A 23,420-nucleotide genomic window follows, 5' to 3' on the forward strand; every position below is an offset into this window, starting at 1 on the left:
TACTTGGAGAGTGGGGTAGCCCCAGGATAGCGTGGGACCGCTGCCTGCCCCGTGGGCCACGGTGCTCCGCGTCGCCGCAGTTCTGCGTCCCTGCTGATGAACAACTGCGCCCGTCCACAAGCCGCAGCAGTGCCGGCGTGTGCGGGTGAGGCGGGGGAAGGACCCTGGGCGGGTCCAGTAGGGAAGATTGTCAAGTGTGCCACTTTACTAGGGAGCGTCGCTGAGTGGTACCAAGAGAGCGAGAGGGCCTAAGACGCCCTCGCCAACCCCTCCCACCGCCTCGGCGCCCTTGCACACGCCACGCCTGTCCCCCACACCTCGCTATGGAACAACGCTGCATACCAGCCACAGTATGAAATGACGGACTGAATCTAGTGGTACATGCCTGAATATGTGTGTGGCGTGGCGTGGGTGGTCTAGTGACGTACAATGCAAGTTGCGATGCCGTGTTTACGTGTGCATGGCGAGAGCGCAGACGGCGGCGGCGACGGCGAGGGCGGGGGCGTAGACAGCAGCCGGGGCAGCAGCGCTGCTCGAGCCGCTACCACTGCCCGAGCTGCCAGTACCGCTGCTGCTGCCGGTGCCGGTGCCGGTGCTGCTGCCGCCGTTGTTGTTGTTGTTGGACGAGGAGCCGTTGGTGCTGCCGGCGACGCCCGACCCCTCTGGCGCAGCGCCGCCATTGGCCAGGGCGGCAAAGCCGATGGCAGGCGGGTCGTACCGGTAGACCGAGTAGACGTTCTTGAGGAAGCTCGCGCCGACAATCCACGAGACGAGATGGTTTCTGCTCATGTCCACGGCGAAGAAGGCGCCGAGGCAGAGGTCGGGGCTCGACTGCGTAAAGGGGCCAAGGTTGAAGTCGTCGTTGTCAAGGGTCCAGACCTGGTTTCCAAAGCCCAGCTTGACCTCAACCTTAGTGTCACATGGGTACTGGTAGTAGCCCTCGAATCCCGAGGCAGCGCCAAGAGGCTCCGCGTTTGGAATCTGGGCGTAGATGGCGGCAATGGCGTTGCTGGGGCCACCGATCAAAGTGGTACCCGTGTCGATGGCAGCGTTGGGGGACGAGCTCTTGTAGCCAGTGTTCTTGCCCTGCACCGAGATGCTCTCAATGGGGATGCGCCAGTAGTCGAGGTTGGAGTCGGCGATGGAGATGTAGTTGATCTCACCCGTGTAGTAGGACGTGTTGACGCCACCAAAGGTGATCTCGCCGCCGTTGTTCTCGACAGCCTGGGCGTTGCGGTTGTTTCGGAATCGTGCCATGTAGACGCCAAACTGGGGGTCGGCCCAGGTGGTAGACGCGAGCGTCTGCCACCACGGCATCTGCTTTGTCGACGCAATCTTCTGCCAGGCAAGGCCCATGAGGCCCGACGTCGGCGCCGAGATCAGCGACGCTGTAGACTGGTTGACGAGGGCAAAGCCCTGCTTCTCCACAGTGAACGTGTCCATCGTCACCGTGTCCGTGACAATGGTACCCGAGGCGTCACCAGAGCCGTACGAGATCCTGAACGGCTCGCCAGTGTTGACAAACGACGTGCTCTCCGGGTCCTTGAACGTCGTCATGCCAGCGCACTGGGGGCACCCGTCCTCGAGCACCCAGAGGTCCGAGCTGCCCGTGTCGACAATGGTGAGGAACGTCTGGGGCGGGGTACCGATCTGCAGCTCGCCGGCATATAACGCGTCAATGTTGAGGTTGACCAGGTTCATGCTGGCGCCGGGGGCCGTGCCCGCGCGCTTTTGCCGGTCGGCCCGCTCGTCGAGGCCGCGCTTGAGGTTGTCGAGCTCGCGTTCAGACAGATGCGGCGCGTACTTGCTGCGGAGGTTTGTTGCCTGGTCCTTGAGCCACTGCTGGTGGTCGTCGAGCGACTCGCCGCGCCTGGGGAGCTGCCGCAGCGGGACCGAGAGGGGCTGGGCGGAGCGTGGGCGGGGGTCCGAGGGGGCCGCGAGCGCCGCCGCGGCCGCGAGGAGTGCAGTGTAGGCGACGAGCATGGCGGGGGAGGTGAAGAAGGAAGACGGGGTGAAAAAGTTATTATGTCGTCGTTGAGAGCGGTGCCGGGACGCGGGCTTGCTGGCGGGGCGGCGCGGGCAGGGAGCGGCGATCCGGAGATCGAGGGTGTGATGCGGGGCGGCGGCGAGGGGGGAAAGGAAGGGGAGGGGGTAACGAGAGTGAGTGTGAGTTTAAGTACGAGCCAAGTTGCGCTGTGCCGATGGCGGTGGGTGTGGGGTCGCAGTCGGCGCAGCGGTGGGAGTAGTGGTAGTGGTGACGATGAACAAGGAAGGGGGTGGGTGAGATGGACTGGAAGAGAGAAATGCTGCGCAGAAAAGGAAAAACAAGGTAATTATCGCAGTCGCGCCGCGCAATCATCCACAATGTCTTGGCTTTTTTTTCCTACTACGCAGCGGCCATTCCCCCAGGCACCAGAATGCATACGACGACGACTAGACGGCGACGACGACGACGCGTGGCAGCGTCGATCTGCGGTTGACTCGCTGTATGCATGTGCACCTGGCAGCAGGCAGCGCAGCAGCATCGCATCTGCCAGACGCCGGGGGGGTGAGTAAGCTGTTCGAGCCATGGAGCTGCTGCACAATGCGGTGCTGCCAGACGCCCGCCGGCGCCCAGCGAGCGTCTGCGTAGTTCGATGCCTCGGCGCCCAAGAGTGTCGCGCAGACGTGTGTGAGTGTGTGAGCCGTGGCGGCGCAGCGTCATACTGCCAGAGCCAACGCCAAGCGAGCGAGCGCTGCCGTGCCGCCGCAAGCCGCGCCGCGCCTAGGCTTTGGCTCGCTGCGCACAACAAGATTGGGGGGTGAGTCGGCCCTGCTGAGTATGCAACTCCGCTCTGCCGTACCATACGGTTGCCGCAGTAGCACCACTGTTGGAGCGTGCTTGGCACCGACGGGCGGCAATGGCCGGGACACTCGTGGCCTCGGCCTGGCAGTGACACTGTGACTCAGCCCGTAGTAGCTTTGGCTCCATCACTCGATGCACACTGCAGGTAGGTACGCTTTGCGTACGCGGTGACTCACACATGCACACCCAAATGACACACCCAAATGAACCGTGCCTGCCCCCCCTTGCACCCTCCAGATCTCATCTCCCCATCAGGTTGCATCTACACACGCACACTTCTAGATGTCTACAGACGCGCCCGGGCGGCGCCAAAGCTCGACAGAGGCGCGACGTCGTCGGCCTTGCCGCCCTTGGCGAGCGTCTTGATGTACTCGCTGTGGGGTGTGAGCGACGGGCAAGAGGGGGACGCGGTCGGGGGCAACGGGGCAAGGCGCGCGGGGCACTAGGGGCCGGGGCGCCGGTCATGACGCCAGACTGTCCCGAAACCTCGCTCGCCTCGCTCGCACACACACACGCGTCATGGGGCGTATCAGGTGCCGGCGAGCGACGAGGTGCCGACCATCGCGGCAGGGGCCTCCTCTGGCATCCACACAACCACATCGCGCTCACTCACCTCAGGAAGCCAGCCCACTCCTCACCACCAGGCGTGACGTGCCCGCCCTCGTGCGTCTCGACTCGGCTCGAGGGGCACGCGTCCTGGAGCTGCTTGCTCGCCTTGCCCGACACGACGGGGTCCGTCTTGCCGACGACGTGCAGGATGGGGGTCTGGAGCGGGAAGTAGTTTGTGAAGTCGGGGACCTCGGAGCGGGGCTTGAAGCCGCCGACGGCGATGGCGACTGGGGGGTTAGTGCGTGCGAGCGTGCGTGCGAGCGCAGCGAGCACAGGAGGGGTGGGTTGGCGGGGGAGTCGAGGCGAGGGAAGGGAAGGCGAGTGGAGGGGGAGGAAGGCAGGCCCCCAACAGCGACCACCGCCAATATCGGCAGTGGTACCGCCTGGCACCGCCGGCACCACCACCACCCAACGCACCGCCGACGGCTGCCGTGCCACCTCTGCTCACCACACCACACCAAGCCCGCGCACTGCGTGCGCTCACGTCCTACTCACACTTCAGCGGCTTGAGCTTGTCACTGGCGGGAAAGTCGGGGTGGAGTCCCGGCTTCTCGAGCAGCGCAGCGAGCGCGGCGGCCATCGCAGCGCCCTGGCTGAACCCGATGACGCCGTCAAACGGCTCGTTGTTGACGAGGTACGAGTGGAGGTACTTGACCGTGTTGTCGTAGTCTGCGGTGGCGGGGTCAGCTGGCGTCTTGTTGTGGGCCGATTCGTTCGACTGCTGGCCGACGCGGTCGGCTGCCAGCTGCCACCCCACTCACACTGGTAAGTCTTCCTGTCCGGCGCGGTCCACCACGAGCGCGTGACGGCCACGTTGGGCGCGGCGTCGCCCTTGGCGTACGCAGCGACCTCCTTCACCTGGATGGGGGAGAGCTGCGCGTCGCCGAGGATGACGGGCGGGTCGACGAAGACGACCTCGGCCCCAGACGCAGCGTTGGTGTGCGTCGCTGCGCCGATGGGCTTGCCGTCGAGCTGCACGCCGTCGGCGCCGGCGACCTGGAAGCGCTGGTACGCCTGGGGAAGGGGCGACCAGTTGGCCGAGAAGTCGCCCGAGGACACGTTGCCCGCGCCGAGGAGGGCCGAGCGCACCTGCTTTGCGAAGATGGCGCCGTTTTGCGAGTAGCCGCACAGGGCGAGGATTCGGATCGCCATTGTTGGTTTTGTGATGGAGAGAGGAGAGGAGGATGGAGGATTGAGATGGAGCGGGCCGGTTGCGACTTGGGGATCAGTGCCTCGGCTAACGCCGCCAGATGACGCCTCCGGGTACCTCGGATAAGAGCGATACGGCCGTCGGCGCACCGAGCGACATCGAGCCGGTCGGGTCGAGGCCGACTGTCATGACACTGGTGGATGATGCAATGCATGGGTCTACGGATCAAGGCAGCTACGGATCAAGGCAGCTCCACGACCACCTTGCCAAAGTGGCGCCCGTCGGCAACGTACTGGTACGCCGCGGGGAGGTCGTCAAACGAGAAAGACTGCCGGGTTAGATCACGCGCAGTTACTCACCCACCTTGTCGATGATCGGGTGCACGCCGGCAAGATCCAGCGCCGACACCATCGCCTTGAGCTCCTCGCGGTTGCACACAAAGTTGCCGCGGACGTACGCGCCCGACATAAGGATGGTGACGGCGAGGTCTGGGTGCGTGAGCTTGCACATCGTTCTCCTCCTACCTTCCTGCAGGATCTTCTCGGGGATGGCGCCAAACGCGCTCATGTAGCCTGGTGGGTGAGTCAGACCGTCTGCGCAAGTTCACCCACCAGACACGGCCACAAGGCCGCCCTGGCGCGTGCTCCGGATACTGCGGCCGAGGGTGGCGCGGCCGGCGATCTCGATGACAAAGTCGACGCCGCGCCCGCCAGTGAGGCGGCGCACCTCCTTGTCCCAGTCCTCGGTGGTCGCGTAGTTGACGGTCAGGACGGCGTCGTCGGCGCGCGCGAGCGGGGCGAGGAGCCCGCTCGCGCGCTGCAGCTTGTCGCCCGAGGACGAGGTGAGGATCACGCGCGCGCCGGCCGCCAGCGCGATCTGCGCCGCGGCGAGCGAGACGCCGCCCGTGCCCAGACACAGCACCGTCTCCCCCGCGCGCAGCTTGGGGTGGTGGGCGTACAGCGACGACCAGGCGGTCGCGAACGCGATCTGGCGTCAGGAGGGCTGGGGAGGGCACGTACCGGCAGCGTGGCGCCCTCGGCGTAGCTGAAGTGCTTGGGGATGTGGACGGCGTCTTCCTGCCTGGTGAGCTGAGTCGATCGTGCCACCCACCTCGCTGCACACGAAGAGCTCCTGCGCGACGCCGTGGATCCCGCCGCCGAGCCCGCGGCTCATGTCGCCGTTCCGCGGGTCCTCCTCCTGGCTGTGTCAGCGGCGTTGGTGCGGCGGCAGGCGGAGCAGCCCCACTCACAAAGTAGTGCCCCTGGGGAAAGACAGGCGCGACGCGGTCGCCGACCTTGAACAGCGTGACGGCCGGCCCGACGGCCTCGACGACGCCGCACCCGTCTGGAGTCAGCGAGCTCACACCGCAACGCACCAGACACGGGCACGACGTTCTCCGGGATTGGGTGCGGCGCGGGATACGTGCCGTTCGCGACCTGGATGTCGCGCGCGTTGAGCGAGAGTGCCTTGATGCGGATCAGGATCTGGGGTGTCAGCTGCCGGAGCGGTGGGGGGCTACGCACGTCGTTTGGGCCGGTGAGCTTTGGCTCGGGCGCGTCGTTGCGCAGCACGACGCCGTCCAGGCCGGTCCGGTGTGCGAGGTTGTACTGCTTCATGCTGTGTGGGTGGTGGAGAGGGGGTGGAGGACAGGTGCGATAGAAAAATAGTTGGTGCGTGTCTACGTCATCCGCTTGATTCCCGCCACCACCGGTCTCGCTCTCGTCACCATCGTCCACCATCACCCATCGCCTCCATACCCACCATACTGACATGCAAAATGGCAAAAGAGAGGGTACCCCGGCCCCAACTATGGTGGGACCTCCCCAAGTAGTGACAACTCCCGCCGTCGTGCCCAGAGGGTTATCCTGCTGGGCGGCCACCCGCGCCGTGCGGGTGCAACCAATCTGACGGTCAGGTCGATGAGATGACGCTACCGGGGGTCGAACGCTGGTTGCTGCGACCTCAATATCATGAGTACGAGCTAGGGTTGCGACCCCACTTTGCCAGCGACGAACAAAGGTGAACGGGTGGGAGCCGGACGGCTAATGAGTGGGATCTGAGACAAGTCAGTCGCGTCCCTGAGGTCACGCTGTCACTCTGGCTCAATGACGGCGACGAGCGTGGCCTCGGACACGTGGTGCACTCCGTCCGGGATGCTGGCTGGGTGCATGCAGAGCATGTCGTGCACGGTCGAGGTATTTACGTGGCCGTTGCCAGATCCCGAGTGGCGGAAGTGACGGGAGGAGGAGCCGCCGCGCCGCGATGTTCCCACCCGGGCCGCGTCAAGCTGGCCTGCCTCAGCAAAATCACGGCTCTGGAGCACACACCCCAAGCTACGTGAGCAGCATGCTCGACCCGATGCACTCTCACCCGACTTCCAAGCCTGTCCGCCTCGCTCGTGGTTGTGCCACCCACCCCGCCGCCGCCAAATCCATCTCGGCGCGGGAGCAAATATTTCCACCACGAGCCAAGACACCGACAATGTTTTGGTCGACCATCGACCATCTTGCCATCTCGACCATCGCCCACCACAATGCCGCCAGCACAGCCGGGGCCGAGCAAGCCCAAGAAGGCGCAGGCGCAGGCGAAAGGCAAGGCCAAGGCCCGCGTGGCCAACTTCTTCAGCGACGACGACGACGACGAGCACGAGGCCGCGGCCGCGGCGCCACAGCCGCTCGCGAACGGCGCGCTGCGCAAGAAGCGGCGCCTCAACGACAAGAAGGGCAAGGGGCGGGCGGGGCCGGGCAGCGCCGAGCTCGAGCGCATCGCGCGCGAGCTCCTGGTCAAGCGGTACGAGCTGCCGTTCTACCAGGGTGGGTTGGGGCCGCGGCGTAGCTGACCCTCCAGGCAGACGGGACATTCTCGCGCAGATCCTCGAGAACGACACGGTCGTCATCATCGGCGAGACGGGCTGCGGTAAGTCGACGCAGCTGGGCCAGCTGCTGCGCCGGCACGCGCTAGCGCTGGGGCACTACGGCCCGCGGGGGCCCAGCGTGGCGATCACGCAGCCGCGTCGCCTGCCGACCATCTCGCTGGCGACCCGCGTCGCGGCCGAGATGGGCGTGACGCTCGGCGGCGAGGTCGGCTACGCCGTGCGCTTCGAGGACGCGTGCTCGCGCGACACGCGCGTGCGGTTCATGACGGAGGGTGTGTTGATGCGCGAGCTGGCCAACGACGGGGGCAAGGGGGGCAAGGGCAAGGCGAATGGATCCAAGCCGGAGGACGACGAGGACGAGGACGAGTCTGCCGACGCGCTCAACCTCCTGCTCCGGTACGACGTCGTCATCATCGACGAGGCGCACGAGCGCACGCTCAACACCGACTTCCTCCTCGGGTCGATGAAGAAGATCCAGCGGATCCGGAAAGCGCGCGCCGCGGCCGGCGACGCCATCGCGCCGCTCAAAATCGTCATTATGAGCGCGACGCTCGACCCCGTAAAGTTTACGGCCTTCTTCGACGGCGCGCCGGCGCTCCACGTTCCGGGGCGCATGTTCGACGTGGCGACGAGCCACACGGCGCGGCCCGTCGACGACTTTATCGAGGCGGCCGCCGACGCCGCGCTCATGGTCCACTCGCGGAAACCGAGCCCGGCCGGCGAGATGCTCGTCTTCATGCCGGGCTCGGACGAGATCGAGAACCTCGTGTCGCTCCTCAAACGCCGCGGCAACGACCTCGCGCCCGACGCGACCCAGCTCCAAGTGCTGCCGCTCTACGCTTCCCTCCCGCAAACCGCCCAGGCCAAGATCTTCGCGCCGACGCCGGCCAACACGCGGCGCGTCGTCGTCGCGACCAACATCGCCGAAACATCCCTCACCATCCCCGGCGTCGGGTTCGTCATCGACTCGGGGTACAAGAAGGAAAAGGAGTTCATCTACCGCGCCTCCGGCGCGATCGAGCACCTGCGCAAGATGGAGATCTCGCAGGCGTCGGCGTGGCAGCGTACCGGCCGCGCCGGGCGAGAAATGCCGGGCGAGTGTCTCCGTCTCTACACCGAGGCCGCGTTCCGCAAGATGCCAGAGTTCGACACGCCCGAGATCCAGCGGTGCAACCTCGCCAACGCGGTGCTCCAGCTCATCGCGATGCGCCAGGACCCCTTTACGTTCGAGTACATTGACCCGCCGTCGCGCGATTCCATCGCCGCGGCGTTCCGCACGCTCGCTGGTCTCGGCGCAATCTCGTCCCCCACAGTCATCACGCCGCTCGGCCGCCAGATGCTGCACTACCCCCTCGATCCAGAGCACGCGCGCATCCTCGTAGCCGCGTTCGAGCTCGGCTGCGCCGCCGAGCTCATCGACATCCTCAGCCTCGTCGTCGCCGGGCCCGTCTTCCACGACCGGGGCGACACGCGCGAGACGGCCGCTGCCGCGCGCGCAAAGTTCATCCACCGCGACGGCGACCACCTGACGGCGATGAACGTGCTGCGGGCGTACCTCTCGCTCCGGGCCGACAACGACGAGGACGACGAGCCGGCCGTGGGCAAGGGCGGCATCGGGGCATGGTGCCGCGACAACCACGTCAACGGCAAGACGCTGGCCGCCGCCGCGCGCATCCGCAAGCAGCTGCGCAGCTTGGCCGAGCGGCACGGCGCCGACGCCACCGCGTCCTGCGGATCAGACTACACGCTCGTCGGCCGCGCGCTGCTGCAGGGCCTGTTTATGAACACGGCCGTCATTCAGGCAGACGGGAGCTACCGCCAGACCGTGGGCGCGCTCACCGTCAAGATCCACCCCGCCAGCGTGCTCGCCGGGCGCAAGGCCCCGGCCATCGTGTACGACGAGCTGGCGATCACGAGCGCGATTTACGCGCGCAACGTGTCCGCGTTCGACCAGGACCTGCTCGTCACCGTCCCGTGGTTCCAGAAGGCGGGCGCCGCGCAGCCCGTCAGCCGGAGAAAGGTGTAGCGGGCGCCGCGAGCCCGCCAGCCGGAGAACGGTGTAGTGCCACATCATAGATCTAGCCTCATAGCCACATTGCATGCACGCTGCCCGTGCTCTACGCCACATGCATGCACGCTGCCCGTGCAAGGAACTAGTACATCAGTCTACAGGCGACGGAACTCTACATCTATAGCAGCTGCGTCCAGGCGGCGTCCAGGCCACGCCCTACTCCACGTCGTCGTCGTTGTTGTTCTTGCCCGCAGCCGCCGGCACAAGCGGCTGCGTCTCGTCGGCGCGCGACTTGGCGCGCGCACGCCCGAACAGGCCGCCAGCGAGGCCGCCGACCTGGCGCGGGGCAGCCGCCACGCCCGACGCGGCACCGGCCACGCCGGAGGAGAAGGTGCGCCCCACGCTCGAGAGGATGCTGCGCGTGCCCGCCGCGGCGGCGGCCGCGCCGCCGGGCCGCGCGGTCGTGAAGCTGTCGTCGTCGTCGTCATCCGCGTCGTCCGACGCCAGGGCCGGCGCGGGCGCCAGGCTCGGGTGCAGCGGCCGCTGCGCGCTCGGCGTGACGGTGCGCAGCTCGATCTGGTGCCACACGCTCCTGCGCTCCTTCTTCTTCGGCGTCGGCGCCGCGTCGTCAGCAGCCTCGGCCATGCCCTCGGCCTCGTGCAGCGTGCGCTTGATGGCCATGAGGTCGTGCTCGATGTCGCCGACGCGGGTCTGCAGCTTGGCGTGCGGCGCGTCAGGCCCGACGCGCGTGGTGATGTATGCGTGCGCGTCGCGGATCACGCTCGCAGCCTGCACGACGCCGCTTGCGCCCACGCCCAGCAGGGCGGCGAAGCCGTGGAACACGCGGTCCTCGTCGGCCACGGCAATCTCCGTGTCGACGCGCGCGTCCTCGATCACCTCGTGCAGGCTGTCGAGGAGCGCGACCAGGTCGTCGTGCGCCGTGCGTCCGGGGCGCAGGCCGAGGTTTGCGCGCAGCGTCGATCTCTTGGACTCGGGCGTGCCGCCTGGCGACGTCGACGAGGGCGTTTCCGCAGCAGTGGCCCGCAGCGCAGCGAGCGAGATGGCCTGGTCATGCAGCGACTTTTGAAGCGGGCGGTATCGCTCTTCCAGCGGCTCGAACAGGCCGGACAGCTCCTCGAGCTGGGGAAGGGACGGGGCGTCGTCGGCAGCTTCGTCCTCCGGCGCCTTCTTCCCCTCTCCCTCCTTGTCGTCGTCATCCGCACCTTCGTCGTTACCCGCCTCTTCGCCGTCCGCATCCCACAACAAGCCACCAGCCTCGCCCTCAAGCTCTGGATCAACACCGGCTTCCGCCTCCTTGGCGAGCCACGCGACGCGCTGGCGCTCGAGGTCGACGCGGCGCTCCGTCTCGATCTGCAGGTCGGCGACCAGGTGCTGCACCAGCTCCTCCGCGAGGAACACGCGCGCGACCGACTCGTCCTGGGGCGTGGCCGCTGCCGGGCCGGCCGAAACGCTCGCCTTGCGTCCGCCACCGAGCCAGCGCCCGCGCCAGCCCTTGCGGCTGCTTCCGGGCGCCTCCTGCTCCGCCGCGGCCTCGAGCGGGCCAAGCAGCGCCGCTGCCTCGGTGAGAAGCGAAGCCGCCGCGTCAGGGGCGATGAAGCCGCGCCCATCAGCCTCCGCGGCCTCGCGCGCGCGACGCAGCTTGTCGAGCCACGACTCGGCCTTGCGCGCGCGAGCCTCGTCGGCTGCAATGAGCTGGAGGCGGAGCGCGACTTCCCGCCGGCGGCCAGCGGCCTCGCGACCGAGTTCGGACGCGAGGTCTTCCGCCGCGGCACGCAACCGTCCTGCACGTTCCGTCTCCCCACGGAGGCGCTGGCGCGCGACCTTGGCGTCGGCGCGCAGCGCCTTCTGCGTCGCTGATGAGCGCTGGCGCAGGTGGCCGAGGTGCATGTGGACCGTCGCGTGGGCCTTCTGCGAGAATGTCATGTACCGCTCGACGACCTTGGCTGCGCTCGCATCGTCGCGGAGCACGCGGTCGCGGTCGACCTGTGCCTCGACGCGGACGGCAGTCTCGGCGGTGAGCTGGTCCTTGGCCACCGTGACCTCGGTCTGCAGCTCGTCGACCTTGTTGTGCAGCTTGCGGATCTCGGTGTCCTTGGCCGAGAGGGCAGCGGCAAAGTCCTTGAACAGGCGGTGCACGCCGCGCTGCCCCAGCAACAGGTTGGAGATGGCGTCGGCAGACGCAGACGCCGTGCTGGCCGCAGACGGCGTGTCAGGCGCGTCGGCGGGCTTGGAGAGCTGGTCGATCTCGTCATCGTCGTCCTCGTCGTCGTCCTCGCCGTCATCGATAGTGTATGTCGCGACGGGCAGCACTGCCTCGACCACGGAAGCCGAGTCGTCGGAAGGCGTCACGGGCTGCTTGGCATCCACGTCCTTGACAGCGGCGATCGCCTCGCCCTTCTGGACCGGTTTCCAGTTCTTCGAGTCCTTGCGCTCCGGCTTGTCTGCCAGGGTCGGCTCGGCCGCCGCCTGGCCGTCGAGTAAGGGCGGGGTCGTCAGGATGTTGTCGCTCGGCTTGCGCCTCGGCAGCGGCGGGGGCACGGCGTTGGGGTCGAGGGCTTTGACAAGGGACTTGTACTCCTCGAGTGCGAGGTCGCTGGGGGTGTTAGTACGTTGCACTAAGGCCATAGTGCAGCACAAGCATGCCCCCCCCCCCCCCCCGCGCGTCCGACGCCGCCGCCACTCACCACAGCTTCTTCTGCTCCTCGACGCGCTTGCGCTCATTCCGCTCCCAGGCAATCTCGTCCTCCCTGTCCTCCTCGATGCGCTCGAGCTCGAGCGCCGCCGCGCGCTCCTTCTCGCGTACGCGGTGGCTGGCAGTGAGCTCCTGCTTGGCGGCCGAGAGCTCGAGCGCCGTGGCAGCGAGCTGCGCCTCGGTGAAGTCGAGCTTGGCGCTCAGGCGGCGGTGGGCGAGGGATAACTCTGCAAGCGCGTTCGACGGGGCAGGCTTGACGGGGGGGTCGGGGGTCGACCTGTACATTAGCACTGCACTGCGCCAAACGCAGAATCCCTACCTCAGCGTCTCCACTTCCGCCTGCAGCGCGCCGTTTGTGCTCCGCAGGCCGTTAGCCTCCTCCTTGCTGAGCTCGAGCTCGAGCCGCACGCCCTGCACGTCGATGCTGGCCTGGTGCGCGGCGGAGCGGTACTGCGCGAGCTGTTGCCGCAGGCTCGCGAGCTCGGCCGCCAGGGGGTGGGAGGGGGCGAGCGCTGCTGCGGCGGCGGCAGTTGACGTGGGCGCCGCCGGCGTGCGGGGGGTGCGCGGCGTGCCCGGGGTCGACGCGCTCGGCCCGGCGCCCTCGGTGCCGTCTGGCACGACTATCGGCGCGGGCTTGGTCGCCGTTGCCATGGTGTTGTTGTTATTGTATAGAGGGCAGTTTGGCAGTTGCGTGGGAGGGAGTGAGGAGGCAAATGTCGACGACGACGGCGACGACGTCGATGCCAACCAACCCAACCCAACCCGAGTGACGAGCCAGGCACGGAAACGCGTTCCGCGCAGTGCCTGCCACGTGGGGCGGCGCGAAGGACAAAAACAAGCTCTCAGAGCTCGGCGTCGACTGTTGATGGAATCGACCGCTTCATATGCATCTCCTCCTGGTCGTGTGCACGCGCCCCGCGCCACTTGCCCACGCCACACACACCATGTGCCCACCACACAACCCGCGCTCGTTCCAATGCCCATGCAGAATATGCTACGGTCTACAATAGGACAGGGGGTATCTGTGCTTCACGCGGCGCGACGGCGACACCGCCGACCGCGCGCTTGCACTTTTGGCGATGCCACAAAGGCCCGTTGGCCGGAAACCGCGGTGCCCTGCCGCACAACGCGGCTTGACCCAGCACTGGCCGGATAGGTTGAATCAACCTCAGTCCGTGTCCACAAAGAAGTACGATCCAGACGACTTCTGCTCCTTGTCGAGGACCGAGTTCATCTTGTTGATACGCGGGCGGTAGTTTGTAGGGTCACGACGGAAGGTGATGTCCAAGCTCTTCAAGAACTTGTTCATACCAGTCAACAGACCCTCGGGCTTGCCGGCCCATGCCTCAATGGCCGGTGTTCCGTCAAACACGACGACGCGGTCGGCAAGGTAGGTGGCCATGATAAAGTCGTGCTCGACAATGAACGCGGTGCGCTTCGACGACATGACAAACTTCTTGATGACCTTGGACGCGTGGATACGCTGCTCCGAGTCGAGGTAGGCAGAGGGCTCGTCGATAAGGAGGACGTCGGCGGGGACACCGAGCACGAGACAGATGGCGACACGCTGCAGCTCACCACCAGACAGGGTCTGGACGTCCTGGTCCATAATGTGCTCGAGCTGCATGGGCTTGAGGACGTCGGTGTTGAACTGGGGGTGCATGAACATCGACTTGATACGCTTGAGGAGCAGCATGCGAACCGAGCCGGGGAACTTGGGCGAGATCGTCTGGGGCTTCATCGAGACGCGGAACTGGGGGGCGTCGCGCGCGTCGTCGGGCTGGAGCTTGCCACCGAGGAGCTGAACGAGGGTAGTCTTGCCCATACCGTTCTCACCAAGGAGGACAATAATCTCAGAGTCGGCAAAGTCACCCTCGGCAACGTGGAGCTTGAAGTTGCCGAGAGTCTTGGTCATGGCGGGGTACGTGTACGACTGGAGGTTGGGAGCAGCGGCGTTCTCGTCGACAGTCTCGGCGATGCGGAAAGTGAGCGACTCCTCACGGAAACGCATGTTCTCGGTGGGGATCATGCCGTCGAGGAAGATGTTGATACCCTCACGGACCGAGTAGGGCATGGTGACGACACCGTAGGTACCAGGGACACCGTAGAAGACGCAGATAAAGTCGGAAAGGTAGTCGAGGGTGGACAAGTCGTGCTCGACAACAACAACGTAGTTGGTAGGGGTGACGAGGCCACGGATGACACGGGCAGCAGCCAGACGCTGACGGATATCCAGGTACGATGAGGGCTCGTCGAACATGTAAATGTCGGCCTTGCGGACCGAAGCAATGGCAATAGCGAAACGCTGGAGCTCTCCACCCGAGAGCTGGCCGACCTCACGGTTCTGGAGCTTGGAGAGCTCGAGGTCCTCCTCGAGCTGCTTGCGGTTGTCGAGCTCGGTCTGGCGGTCGAACATCTTGCCAACAGTCATGCCAGGGACCTTGATGGAACGGGGGATCTGGTCGACGTACTGGGGCTTTGTGACGGCCTTGATGTCGTCCTCGAGCACCTTTGTGAAGAAGTTCTGGAGGTCAGAGCCACGGAAGTACTTGATGATCTCGGTCCACTCGGGAGGGTCGTCGTAGCGGCCGAGGTTGGGCTTGAGCTTGCCGCTGAGCACCTTGAGCGCCGTCGACTTGCCGATACCGTTGGTGCCGACGAGACCGAGGACCTGGCCGGGACGGGGGGTGGGGAGACGGTGGAGCTTGAACGCGTTGGCAGCGTAACGGTGGGTGACGTGCGACTCGAGGTTGGTGGGCAGGTTGAGAATCTGGATGGCCTCAAAGGGGCACTTCTTGACACAGATACCACAACCGATGCAGAGCTCCTCGGAGATGAAGGCCTTCTTGTCGTTGGGCGTCACCTCGATACAGAGCTTGCCCATCTTGACGACTGGGCACGAGCGCTTGCACTCCTGGCGACTGGGGGGTCAGTAGGGGGTAGTTGGATCTCATCGCACCATTTCTTGGGCTTGCACTGTGGGGTGTTAGCTTGGGTCTCTCCAAGTCGTTTCAAGCTCCACACCCACCTTGTCGTCCGAGACGATGGCAATACGGGTGAGTCTGTCAGACATTTTGGAAAGGGCGGGTCGAGCCAGGCGGTTGGGTGGTCGATGGTCGAGGGGGGTGGGGTGTGGCTGGGAGATGGGAGTGTGAGGGGTCTTCGCCTGGATCCTTCCCCGATGCTCGGTTGTTGTCTTTTGTCAGACGAGTTGCTTTGTCAATGAGCTGGTTGGCGCTGGCCGCGGTCACTGCTCGTCGCTGGTCGTGTCGTCGGTGGTGGCGGGCGAGCGACACTGTCAAAGACTTTTGTATGTTTGACGGGGCCAAATTTCGGATCCTACGGGATGGGACAGGCGTTAGGCGTGCGACGGGCAAAAGGCGCGGCGACGACGTCAACATGACGCTCGCCAATGAAGCACTGAGGATTAGACGGCTTCAAGAGTGATAACCCACGTGGCATTTTATTACGTGTGATTGTGGCCACACCTCGGAGGTCTCGCCGCCCACCACCCAGTCATTCCCGTTCAGTCACGCTGCCCGCGGTCGCCGTCATGTCGGCATTGGCGTCTCATTGCAACTTCTGCTTTCAAGATTCCCGTCCGTTTGCTCGTCGAACGGGAATCTCGGACCGATGGCATCCTCAAGACATCAACAATGCACAATGCAGGTTGCAATCTCGCGACTGCACTTCCCGTTTGCCCCGACGGCACACGTTTGTCCTACCTAGCACGACAGTCTTGGCTTCAAGGTATAAATGATAGACTGTGCCCCATGCATGGGGTCTGTGCCCCCTCTTGCCCACTCACGACCCACTCTTTGCTCTTGGCGGACAATAGGAAACAGTTACTTGTTTAACGGCCACCAACTCCGAACCACACAAAAAGTCTGGTGTAAAATAAATACACCGCATCACACACCACACCACACCTCGCTTCTGCAATCTCACACACATACACATCGCATCACATCGCATCTAGCAATCATGTCCAACGACTCTCAGCTCAAGGTATGCACGACACGAGACGACGCCGCGCCCCCCCAGGTGCCGGCGATCAGTGTACCCCAAAACCCACGCCTCCGTGCTCACACTCGATCCAGCGCGTCCTCGTCACGGGCGGCCTCGGATACATTGGATCGCACGTCGTCCTCACCCTGCTCCTGTCGCAGCGCTACCTCCCCATCGTCATTGACAACTGTCACAACGCCTTCCCCGAGGCCGTCAAGCGCTGCGCCGAGATTGCCCGCGATGAGCTTGGGTACGTCGTGTCACTGCAACTGCAGCTAACGCGCTAGCCCCGACGCGCCCCAGCCCTTGTTCCACAAGGTCGACCTGCGCAACACTGCCGAGATTGACGCCGTGTTTGACAAGTACGCTGCCGACGGCGGCATCTGGGGCGTCGTCCACCTCGCTGCCCTCAAGGCTGTCGGCGAGTCGGGCGAGCTCCCGCTCTCGTACTACCGCGTCAACGTTGCCGGCACCATCTCGCTCCTCGAGGTGAGTAGACAGCCCGAAAGCGCGCCCTAACCCCCGCAGTCGATGCAGAAGTACAACGTCAACAACTTTGTCTTCTCGTCCTCGGCCACCGTCTACGGCACCCCCGAGGTCATCCCCATCCCCGAGACCTCGCCCCTCCAGCCCGAGTCTGCCTACGGACGGACAAAGGCCATGGTCGAGGAGATCCTCCACGACGCGTGCCGCTCCGGCACGCTCGAGCGCAAGTCGCCCCTCAAGGCCGTGTCGGTCCGCTACTTCAAGTGAGTTGGTTGCTTATCGCGGCTGTGGAGCAGTGCTGATGCTCGTAGCCCTGCTGGTGCCCACCCCTCGGGCAAGCTTGGAGAGGAGCCTCGCGGCAAGCCTGGAAACCTCCTCCCTCTGCTCGCGCAGATGGCCATTGGCCGTGAGAAGTCGGAGCTCAAGGTGTTCGGCAACGACTACCCCGGCTCGCCAGACGGCACCTGCGTCCGCGACTACCTGCACATCATGGACCTTGCCGAGGGCCACCTGCTCGCTCTCGACGCTATCGCGGTGCCCGAGTCGCAGCCCAACATCTTCTCCAACAACGACCCCAGGGCGGACGGCTTCTACCGCGCCTTCAACCTCGGCCGCGGCAAGGGCCAGTCTGTGCTCATGATGATCGAGGCCATGCGCAAGGCGACGGGCTACAACTACCAGTACGAGATTGTTGGAAGGCGGTGAGTAGCCAGCTGCGGGCCGAGGCGGTGTGAACCTGTCCTGACCCTGCCCAGTATCGGAGACGTGCCCGACCTGACTGCCAACCCGGCCCTGGCTGAGAAGGAGTTGGGCTTCCTGGCCAAGCGCGACCTCGACAGCATGTGCCGCGACCTGTGGAACTTCCAGACCAAGAACCCCAAGGGTTACGAGCCGAGCGCGTGAGCGCGGGCGAGCATAGGGATATAGTGTGATAGAATATGGGATAATCTTGTCATTGTATGGGTCCTTATCGGAGCGGCTGGTGGTAGGCGCGCGAGTCGGCTGTGGGTTGAGCGCGCGAGTCGAGCGCGAGTCGACCGTGAGTCGGTCACAAGTCAACATGCGAGCAGTATGCGAGTCACGTCGCCGTTGTACGGATCCGCAGCAGAAACAAGTTCATCACTGGCACAACGCGCACGGCCGTGCACGCTCGCAAGCGCACACGACCTCGCGCAGATGTAGCTACTTATAGGTGACTCGGAGTCCTAGGGTTGCCCCTCATCAAAGTTGTTTTAAGCAAGCAGCTCTGCCGAAGCAGTCCCTCAACGCTCCTGTCTGGCCTCGGGGGCGGTGGCAGCTCGCGCTCCGCGAACGGGGGAGCACAGCGCCGACAAGGAATTTATGGAGCGATAGGTTTTTTTTTGTGATTGAGAGGGAGGAGGATGGGGGTCGTGTGGTTTTTGTATGCGGCGGGCGGGGGCTGGGTGCGAGCGAGGAGGCGAGGGGATTAAACCCGCGTTATTCTTTTGATTTTCTCCGGGAAATACCACCACCCGTCCGTGGCGATCCGATCTGGGACCACTTGCGACTGGCAAAAGTCGGCTTGAAGCTGCTGCAAAGCAACGAAAGAGCAACAGCAGCTCGTTGCACAACAACAACACTTTACAAAACAGCGACTGCGGCGGCTACAGCGAGCGCTCCGACCCGACTCCGACAAGCTCGCCCCCGACCCCGGACGACGGCACAGCACGCTCACCCCTCCCCCTCCTCCCCTCACCCCGACATCCCCCCTCCCCCACAATGTCCTCCACCTTCCCACAGCTGCTCAAGCGCTCGGCGTTCGCGATGCACGACCCGGCCATCGCGCGCGTCTACGCGTCCAACAAGCGCTCGATGCAAAAGTACGACGACTACGGCCTCAAGTTCCCCGTGTACCGCGCCAAGGGCGGGCTGTACATCAAGGTCGGGACGCTCGACGCCGGACCAGGCCTCGACGCGCAGTGGTCGAGCGGCGAGAAGGAGATGCGCTTCATCGACACGTGGGGCGACGGCAGCGTGCCCTGGTCCAAGGCTGCCAAGCCGCAGCGCGTGGCCCGCGCCAGCATCTACGCCGAGGAGACCGAGGCCGCGCCCGAAAAGACAGAGTTCATCGCCAACGTCGACGCGATGAGCGAGGCAGAGTTTGAGCGATACCTCGACAACATTCGCGCGCACCGGCACGAGCTGCGCGACGCGCTGTGGGCCGAGACCGAGGCGCCCGCCCCGGAGGAGGCGACGCTCGCGCACGCCGCCGCCAAGGGCATCGCCCGGCAGACGGCCGCCGCAGAGTTCCAGTCGGGGCTCACGTCGCGCGAGCTCGCGTCGCCCAGCTCGTCGCGCCTCCGTGGGGCCAAGCACGAGCTCCACGGTCTGGCGTACAGCTCTGCGCCGGCCGCCGGCGCCGCGGCCGACCCGGCGCGCGCGCACAAGGGCCGCGCGCTGGACCGCGTCGCGCGCCCCGGCTCGGGCTACTCAGGGCTGGACGGCACCAACGCCGACTATGTCGTCGGGCTTGGCGGCGTGACGGCCGTGAGCAGGTCGCGCGCCGTGCGTGTCACGGACCGCCCGACGCTCGCCCAGTTCGACTACACGCGCGAGCGGCGCGACCGCGGCGTCGCGCACTTCAAGGTGGCTGAGGCGGCGATCGAGGCCCCGCCCAACGTGCTCGGCCTGACGCAGAAGACGGGCCGCGACGCCGTGTGGCTCGGCCTCAGCCGCTCCACCCTGCGGCCGCCTGGCGCGCTCGACAGCTTCCGCTTCGACATCAAGGTCGACGAGGTGGATGTCGCCGCGCCCATCCCCGGAAGCCGCGAGTGGGTCGGCAAGGACGTGGTCGCTGCCGCGCCGTCGACGGCGGCCGAGGGCGCGCTGGGCGTGCTCGGCGGCCCGAGGGCCACGCGCGTGCAGGGCCAGGGAGCCGAGGCCGTCCGCCGCATCCAGGCGCAGACGAGCCGCACGGCGATTAACAACCTGCTCAACCGCATCACCAAGCAGCAGGGGCAGTAGGGGGGCAGTAGGGTGAGCAGTAGGGCATATGCATGGGTAGATACATCTCCGGTTGTGGTGAGCGGGCCGGTGGCAGGGGCGGGGTGGGGTGGCACAGTCGGTGTGAGAAATCCGCCTCGGGCGTGTCAAGCAACTTTGGCCAAGTCTCCTCGCCCAAAGGCACCTCGGCGTCGGCCCCCTCGCTGCCGCTCCCGCCCACGCACGCACAATACAATACATACACAATGCTTACACGGCGGTGCGCACGCCAGATATGCTAGATGCTGATGTTTGATTACTTAGACGGGCGGCCGCGCAGTCGGCACGATGCGGACCTTGCCGCTCGGGCTGAGCACCTCGCCTAGCGAGAGCGCGGGCAGCGGCGCAGCCCCGAGGCCTGCTCCTCCCCCTCCGAGCCCTGCTCCTCCCCCTCCCCCTCCCCCGTCCCCCCGCGCCTGGCTCGGCGCCTCCCATATCCCCGGCCCGCCCCACGGCTCCTCGACGCCGTACTCCTCCTCCTCGCCCTCCCACCGCTCCCGCCTCGGGCCGGCGCTCGTGTCCTCGACCTCGACGCGCACGCCGCCCTCGTCGACGAGCACCTCGCGCCCGCCGGCCGCAGAGATCTGCAGGCTCTCGAGCGCGCGCCGCAGGTCGTCGGCGAGCGGGTGCAGGTTCGGGCCCTCCTCCTCGACCGGCTCCCACCCCTCTGGCGGGCTCCCGGGAGGCGAGATGAGGAAGTTGCGCTCGGCCTCGGGGGGGCGCAGGTGCGCGTCTACTGGTGAGAGGGGGGTCGGAGGGAGCGCGTAGACGCGGAGCGTGATCCTGGGGCTGTGTCAGGCCTGCAAGAGAGGTAAACGCAACTACTCACGCCTTGCGCTTGCGGTCAAAGTAGCCGTGCGAGTCGGGCGCTTGCGCCGCCGGCGCAGGGCTGCGCGCCTCGACGGCCTCCGCAGCCGCCTCGGCCTCGTCGCCCAGCTCGATGCGCAGCAGGTCGCCCTCGCGCTTTGCGCGCGCGGCGGCCCCGTCGTCGTCGTACACGAGGATCACGCGGCCCATGGCGCGCACCGGGGCCCAGTGCACGAGGCGGCCGTACGCCTCGAACGCTGCGCGGAGGACCGCGATCGGCTCGGGCGCGAACAGCGCCTGCGTTGGCAGGAGGAGCGCGAGCGTGTTGGTCGGCTCGGAGGTGCGCGGGGCCGACGGCTCGAGCTCGGGCGGCGGGGGCACGGCGAACGACAGCGGCGGGGGCGTGTTGGCGCGCTGGATCGCCGTCGGCGGCGGCGGCGTCGTCGGCCGCACTGGGGGTAGGCTGGCGGCGGGGTTGGGCAGCGGCGGCATGGTGGGCGATGGAGACGCTGTCGCTGCGAGTACTGCGCTATTGTTCTCCTCCAGGCGCGGCATCGCTGTCGATGTCATGGGTTCAGTCGCACTCGCCACGTGTTGCCACGCGACACCTACCCCGAATGCCCCCGCGATCCCACGATCAGCAGCCGCCGGCCCCGCTTGGCGCAATCCCCGGCCGGCATAAGCCAGCCAGCATCGACACGATCCCGCTCCCTCTTCCACCACAACACCCATCCACCACACACCATGTCCGCCCCCGCCGAGTCCCCCGCCGCCACCGCGCCCGCAAAGGTCGCCCTCATCGTCGTCGACGTCCAGAACGACTTCCTCCCCCCCACCGGCTCGCTCCAGGTCCCCGGCGGCCTCGAGGTCGTGCCCGCCATCTCCGAGCTCCTCGACGGCAAGAAGCTCAACCACAAGTGGGACTTGGTTGTGGCCTCGCAGGTGGGTTGGGGTGGTTGCGGCGACGCGCCCTCGTTGCTCGCAGCTCGCTGACGCTCGCTCCCTCCCCAGGACTTCCACCCCGAGGGCCACATCTCGTTCGCGTCCAGCCACCCCGGCCACAAGAAGTTCCAAACCATCGAGACCCGCGACGCCCGCGGCTTCGACTACGAGCAGATGCTCTGGCCCGACCACTGCATCCAGGGCACCAGGGGTAGCGAGATCCACGCCGACCTGCTCCCCAAGCTCCAGGCGTACGGCGACAAGTTCAAGCTGATCAGGAAGGTGAGTGATGTGGGGCGACGGCTTGTCGGCCGACGAGTCTGGCTTATCGCACATTCCACCGCACCCGCGCCCGCTTGCTGACACCACTCGCAGGGCTTCCACAAGGGCGTCGAGGCCTACTCGGCCTTTGACGGCGTCATCTCGGACGCTTCCAACCCGCCCGAGCTCCCCACCGAGATCGACCCCCAGCCCACCCGCAAGATCGTCGAGGCGCTCCGCGCCGAGGGCATCAAGAAGGTCGTCGTTGTCGGCCTCGCCGGCGACTTCTGGTGCGTCTGCTGCCACCATGTTCTCGAGCACAGCTGACCCACGCAGCGTCTCTCATACCGCCCTCTCGGCGCTCAGCTCGCGCTTCGACACGGCCGTCTACCTCCCCGCCACGCGCGCCATCAACGGCCGCGACGCCGACGAGAACTTTGACAAGCTCGTCGCCTTCGGCGGCACCACGATTGGTAACAAAAAGTCGGACCGCTGGGCCGACCAGCTCAACGCGTGGATTGCCAAGTAGTGGCGTGGGCGTGTGCAGTAGATTTGTATGCAGCATCTTGCAAGACGAGGCGAGCATCTTCGCCGTGTTTCCATCCGCCTGCCCGCTCCACACGTGCTGACTCGATTCGTGACACATCGAGCAGTGACGACGCAACGCGGGGCTGCAACCAACCGCGGGGACGCTTTCCCTGGTGGCCGGGCTTGGCGGCGGGGCACGAGCCAATCTGGGCGCCACATGGGCTGCCACCAAGCCCGGGGCTCGCTATCGGAATCTATCGAGCCTGTGACTGGCTCGTGGGCGGGGCGTGTTTCGGGCAGCCTCAACCGACGTGGCAGCGGGCATGGGGGGTGGGTGGTGGTGGGCGGATGGGTGTGCGTTGGGAGAGCGGCGTGCATGGGTGGGTGGAGCAGGTGTCGAGGCGGGTGGAGCCGCCTCTGGCCAATCACCGCCGGGGCGCCGGCCGTTACTGTGAGCGGGCGGGTTGATTTGGTCCACGGACGGCTCAGAATAGCAGAGTCGGCGTGCGCGTGGTTGTGGCTCTTGCTGTCGTGTAGCTCGGGCGTACAGTGACTGTGCAGCCGCCGTTGGGGGTGGTCGTGCAGAGCTGTGGATGTCACCGCAGCATGCCAGCCCCATGCTCGAGACGCGCTCACTCACTGCAAACACAACATGACGTCAACCACACCTGGGATGGACACAGTGTGGAAGTCCACACACCACACGACCACACCACACCACACCCCCACACCCACACCCACACCCACACCCATACCCACACCCACACCCATACCCACACCACAACAGAGCTCTTCGACATACTGTTGCCGTCATGATGGCTACACCGCATACCAGAGGCAACGTGCCTACCTGTACGAGGCTAGGAGAGGTCGCTTGGCCTACGGATCCCAGACATTCGCCTTGAGTCTACAACACACCCGCACTGGGGGAGGGACATATCCCGAGCAATGTACTATTGGGAGCTCGCCTCGGACCACCCGTGCACAACCTATCGGTCGGGGCTCGATCAGCGGTCGCAAGAGCGCGGCCTGCAGCAGGCTGGCAGCAGGGAACCACCATGCCCAGGGGGGCCGGTGTACTAACCAGTCTGCTACGCGGTCGTGTGCTGGCCCGGCGCGGGGGTCGCTACAGGCGCTGCTGGCGCGGATGATTGCAGGGGCGTGCTCGACGCCAGTATGCGT

The 23,420-nt window shown here is 66.0% G+C and overlaps 10 protein-coding genes across 10 annotated transcripts; 4 read left to right on the forward strand and 6 right to left on the reverse strand.

Annotated features, from left to right (window-relative positions):
• Positions 1-450: 450 nt before the first annotated feature.
• On the reverse strand, positions 451-1,983 carry Q8F55_003730 (uncharacterized protein; the record flags this gene model as incomplete). The annotated part of the gene is made up of 1 exon (XM_069352259.1): positions 451-1,983. One exon carries the CDS (start codon positions 1,981-1,983, stop codon positions 451-453), a length of 1,533 nt encoding a protein of 510 aa, XP_069209677.1.
• Positions 1,984-3,131: 1,148 nt separating this feature from the next.
• Positions 3,132-4,606, reverse strand: FSH3_2 (Family of serine hydrolases 3; the record flags this gene model as incomplete). Its single annotated transcript, XM_069352260.1, has 4 exons — positions 3,132-3,219; positions 3,459-3,681; positions 3,950-4,123; positions 4,216-4,606. 4 exons carry the CDS (start codon positions 4,604-4,606, stop codon positions 3,132-3,134), a joined length of 876 nt encoding a protein of 291 aa, XP_069209678.1.
• Positions 4,607-4,845: 239 nt separating this feature from the next.
• Q8F55_003732 (uncharacterized protein) lies at positions 4,846-6,220 on the reverse strand (the record flags this gene model as incomplete). The annotated part of the gene is made up of 9 exons (XM_069352261.1): positions 4,846-4,932; positions 4,968-5,092; positions 5,129-5,176; positions 5,216-5,591; positions 5,624-5,680; positions 5,715-5,801; positions 5,854-5,948; positions 5,980-6,088; positions 6,128-6,220. 9 exons carry the CDS (start codon positions 6,218-6,220, stop codon positions 4,846-4,848), a joined length of 1,077 nt encoding a protein of 358 aa, XP_069209679.1.
• Positions 6,221-7,137: 917 nt separating this feature from the next.
• On the forward strand, positions 7,138-9,505 carry prh1 (Salivary acidic proline-rich phosphoprotein 1/2; the record flags this gene model as incomplete). Its single annotated transcript, XM_069352262.1, has 2 exons — positions 7,138-7,417; positions 7,452-9,505. The coding sequence occupies 2 exons, from the start codon at positions 7,138-7,140 to the stop codon at positions 9,503-9,505; spliced, it is 2,334 nt and encodes a 777-aa protein (XP_069209680.1).
• Positions 9,506-9,706: 201 nt separating this feature from the next.
• On the reverse strand, positions 9,707-12,854 carry Q8F55_003734 (uncharacterized protein; the record flags this gene model as incomplete). The annotated part of the gene is made up of 3 exons (XM_069352263.1): positions 9,707-12,104; positions 12,196-12,480; positions 12,523-12,854. 3 exons carry the CDS (start codon positions 12,852-12,854, stop codon positions 9,707-9,709), a joined length of 3,015 nt encoding a protein of 1,004 aa, XP_069209681.1.
• Positions 12,855-13,371: 517 nt separating this feature from the next.
• On the reverse strand, positions 13,372-15,276 carry RLI1 (Fe-S cluster-binding ribosome biosynthesis protein; the record flags this gene model as incomplete). The annotated part of the gene is made up of 3 exons (XM_069352264.1): positions 13,372-15,124; positions 15,163-15,179; positions 15,232-15,276. The coding sequence occupies 3 exons, from the start codon at positions 15,274-15,276 to the stop codon at positions 13,372-13,374; spliced, it is 1,815 nt and encodes a 604-aa protein (XP_069209682.1).
• Positions 15,277-16,187: 911 nt separating this feature from the next.
• GAL10 (UDP-glucose-4-epimerase) lies at positions 16,188-17,600 on the forward strand (the record flags this gene model as incomplete). Its single annotated transcript, XM_069352265.1, has 6 exons — positions 16,188-16,211; positions 16,304-16,461; positions 16,499-16,700; positions 16,740-16,960; positions 17,009-17,398; positions 17,453-17,600. The coding sequence occupies 6 exons, from the start codon at positions 16,188-16,190 to the stop codon at positions 17,598-17,600; spliced, it is 1,143 nt and encodes a 380-aa protein (XP_069209683.1).
• Positions 17,601-18,437: 837 nt separating this feature from the next.
• Q8F55_003737 (uncharacterized protein) lies at positions 18,438-19,682 on the forward strand (the record flags this gene model as incomplete). The annotated part of the gene is made up of 1 exon (XM_069352266.1): positions 18,438-19,682. The coding sequence occupies one exon, from the start codon at positions 18,438-18,440 to the stop codon at positions 19,680-19,682; it is 1,245 nt and encodes a 414-aa protein (XP_069209684.1).
• A 278-nt stretch (positions 19,683-19,960) lies between these two features.
• Q8F55_003738 (uncharacterized protein) lies at positions 19,961-20,999 on the reverse strand (the record flags this gene model as incomplete). The annotated part of the gene is made up of 2 exons (XM_069352267.1): positions 19,961-20,483; positions 20,530-20,999. The coding sequence occupies 2 exons, from the start codon at positions 20,997-20,999 to the stop codon at positions 19,961-19,963; spliced, it is 993 nt and encodes a 330-aa protein (XP_069209685.1).
• A 252-nt stretch (positions 21,000-21,251) lies between these two features.
• On the forward strand, positions 21,252-22,239 carry Q8F55_003739 (uncharacterized protein; the record flags this gene model as incomplete). Its single annotated transcript, XM_069352268.1, has 4 exons — positions 21,252-21,449; positions 21,519-21,731; positions 21,825-22,000; positions 22,047-22,239. The coding sequence occupies 4 exons, from the start codon at positions 21,252-21,254 to the stop codon at positions 22,237-22,239; spliced, it is 780 nt and encodes a 259-aa protein (XP_069209686.1).
• Between the last annotated feature and the right edge of the window lie 1,181 nt (positions 22,240-23,420).

Source organism: Vanrija albida (genome assembly GCF_041260175.1).
Source record: "Vanrija albida strain AlHP1 chromosome Unknown contig_3, whole genome shotgun sequence".
Classification (NCBI taxonomy): domain Eukaryota; kingdom Fungi; phylum Basidiomycota; class Tremellomycetes; order Trichosporonales; family Trichosporonaceae; genus Vanrija; species Vanrija albida.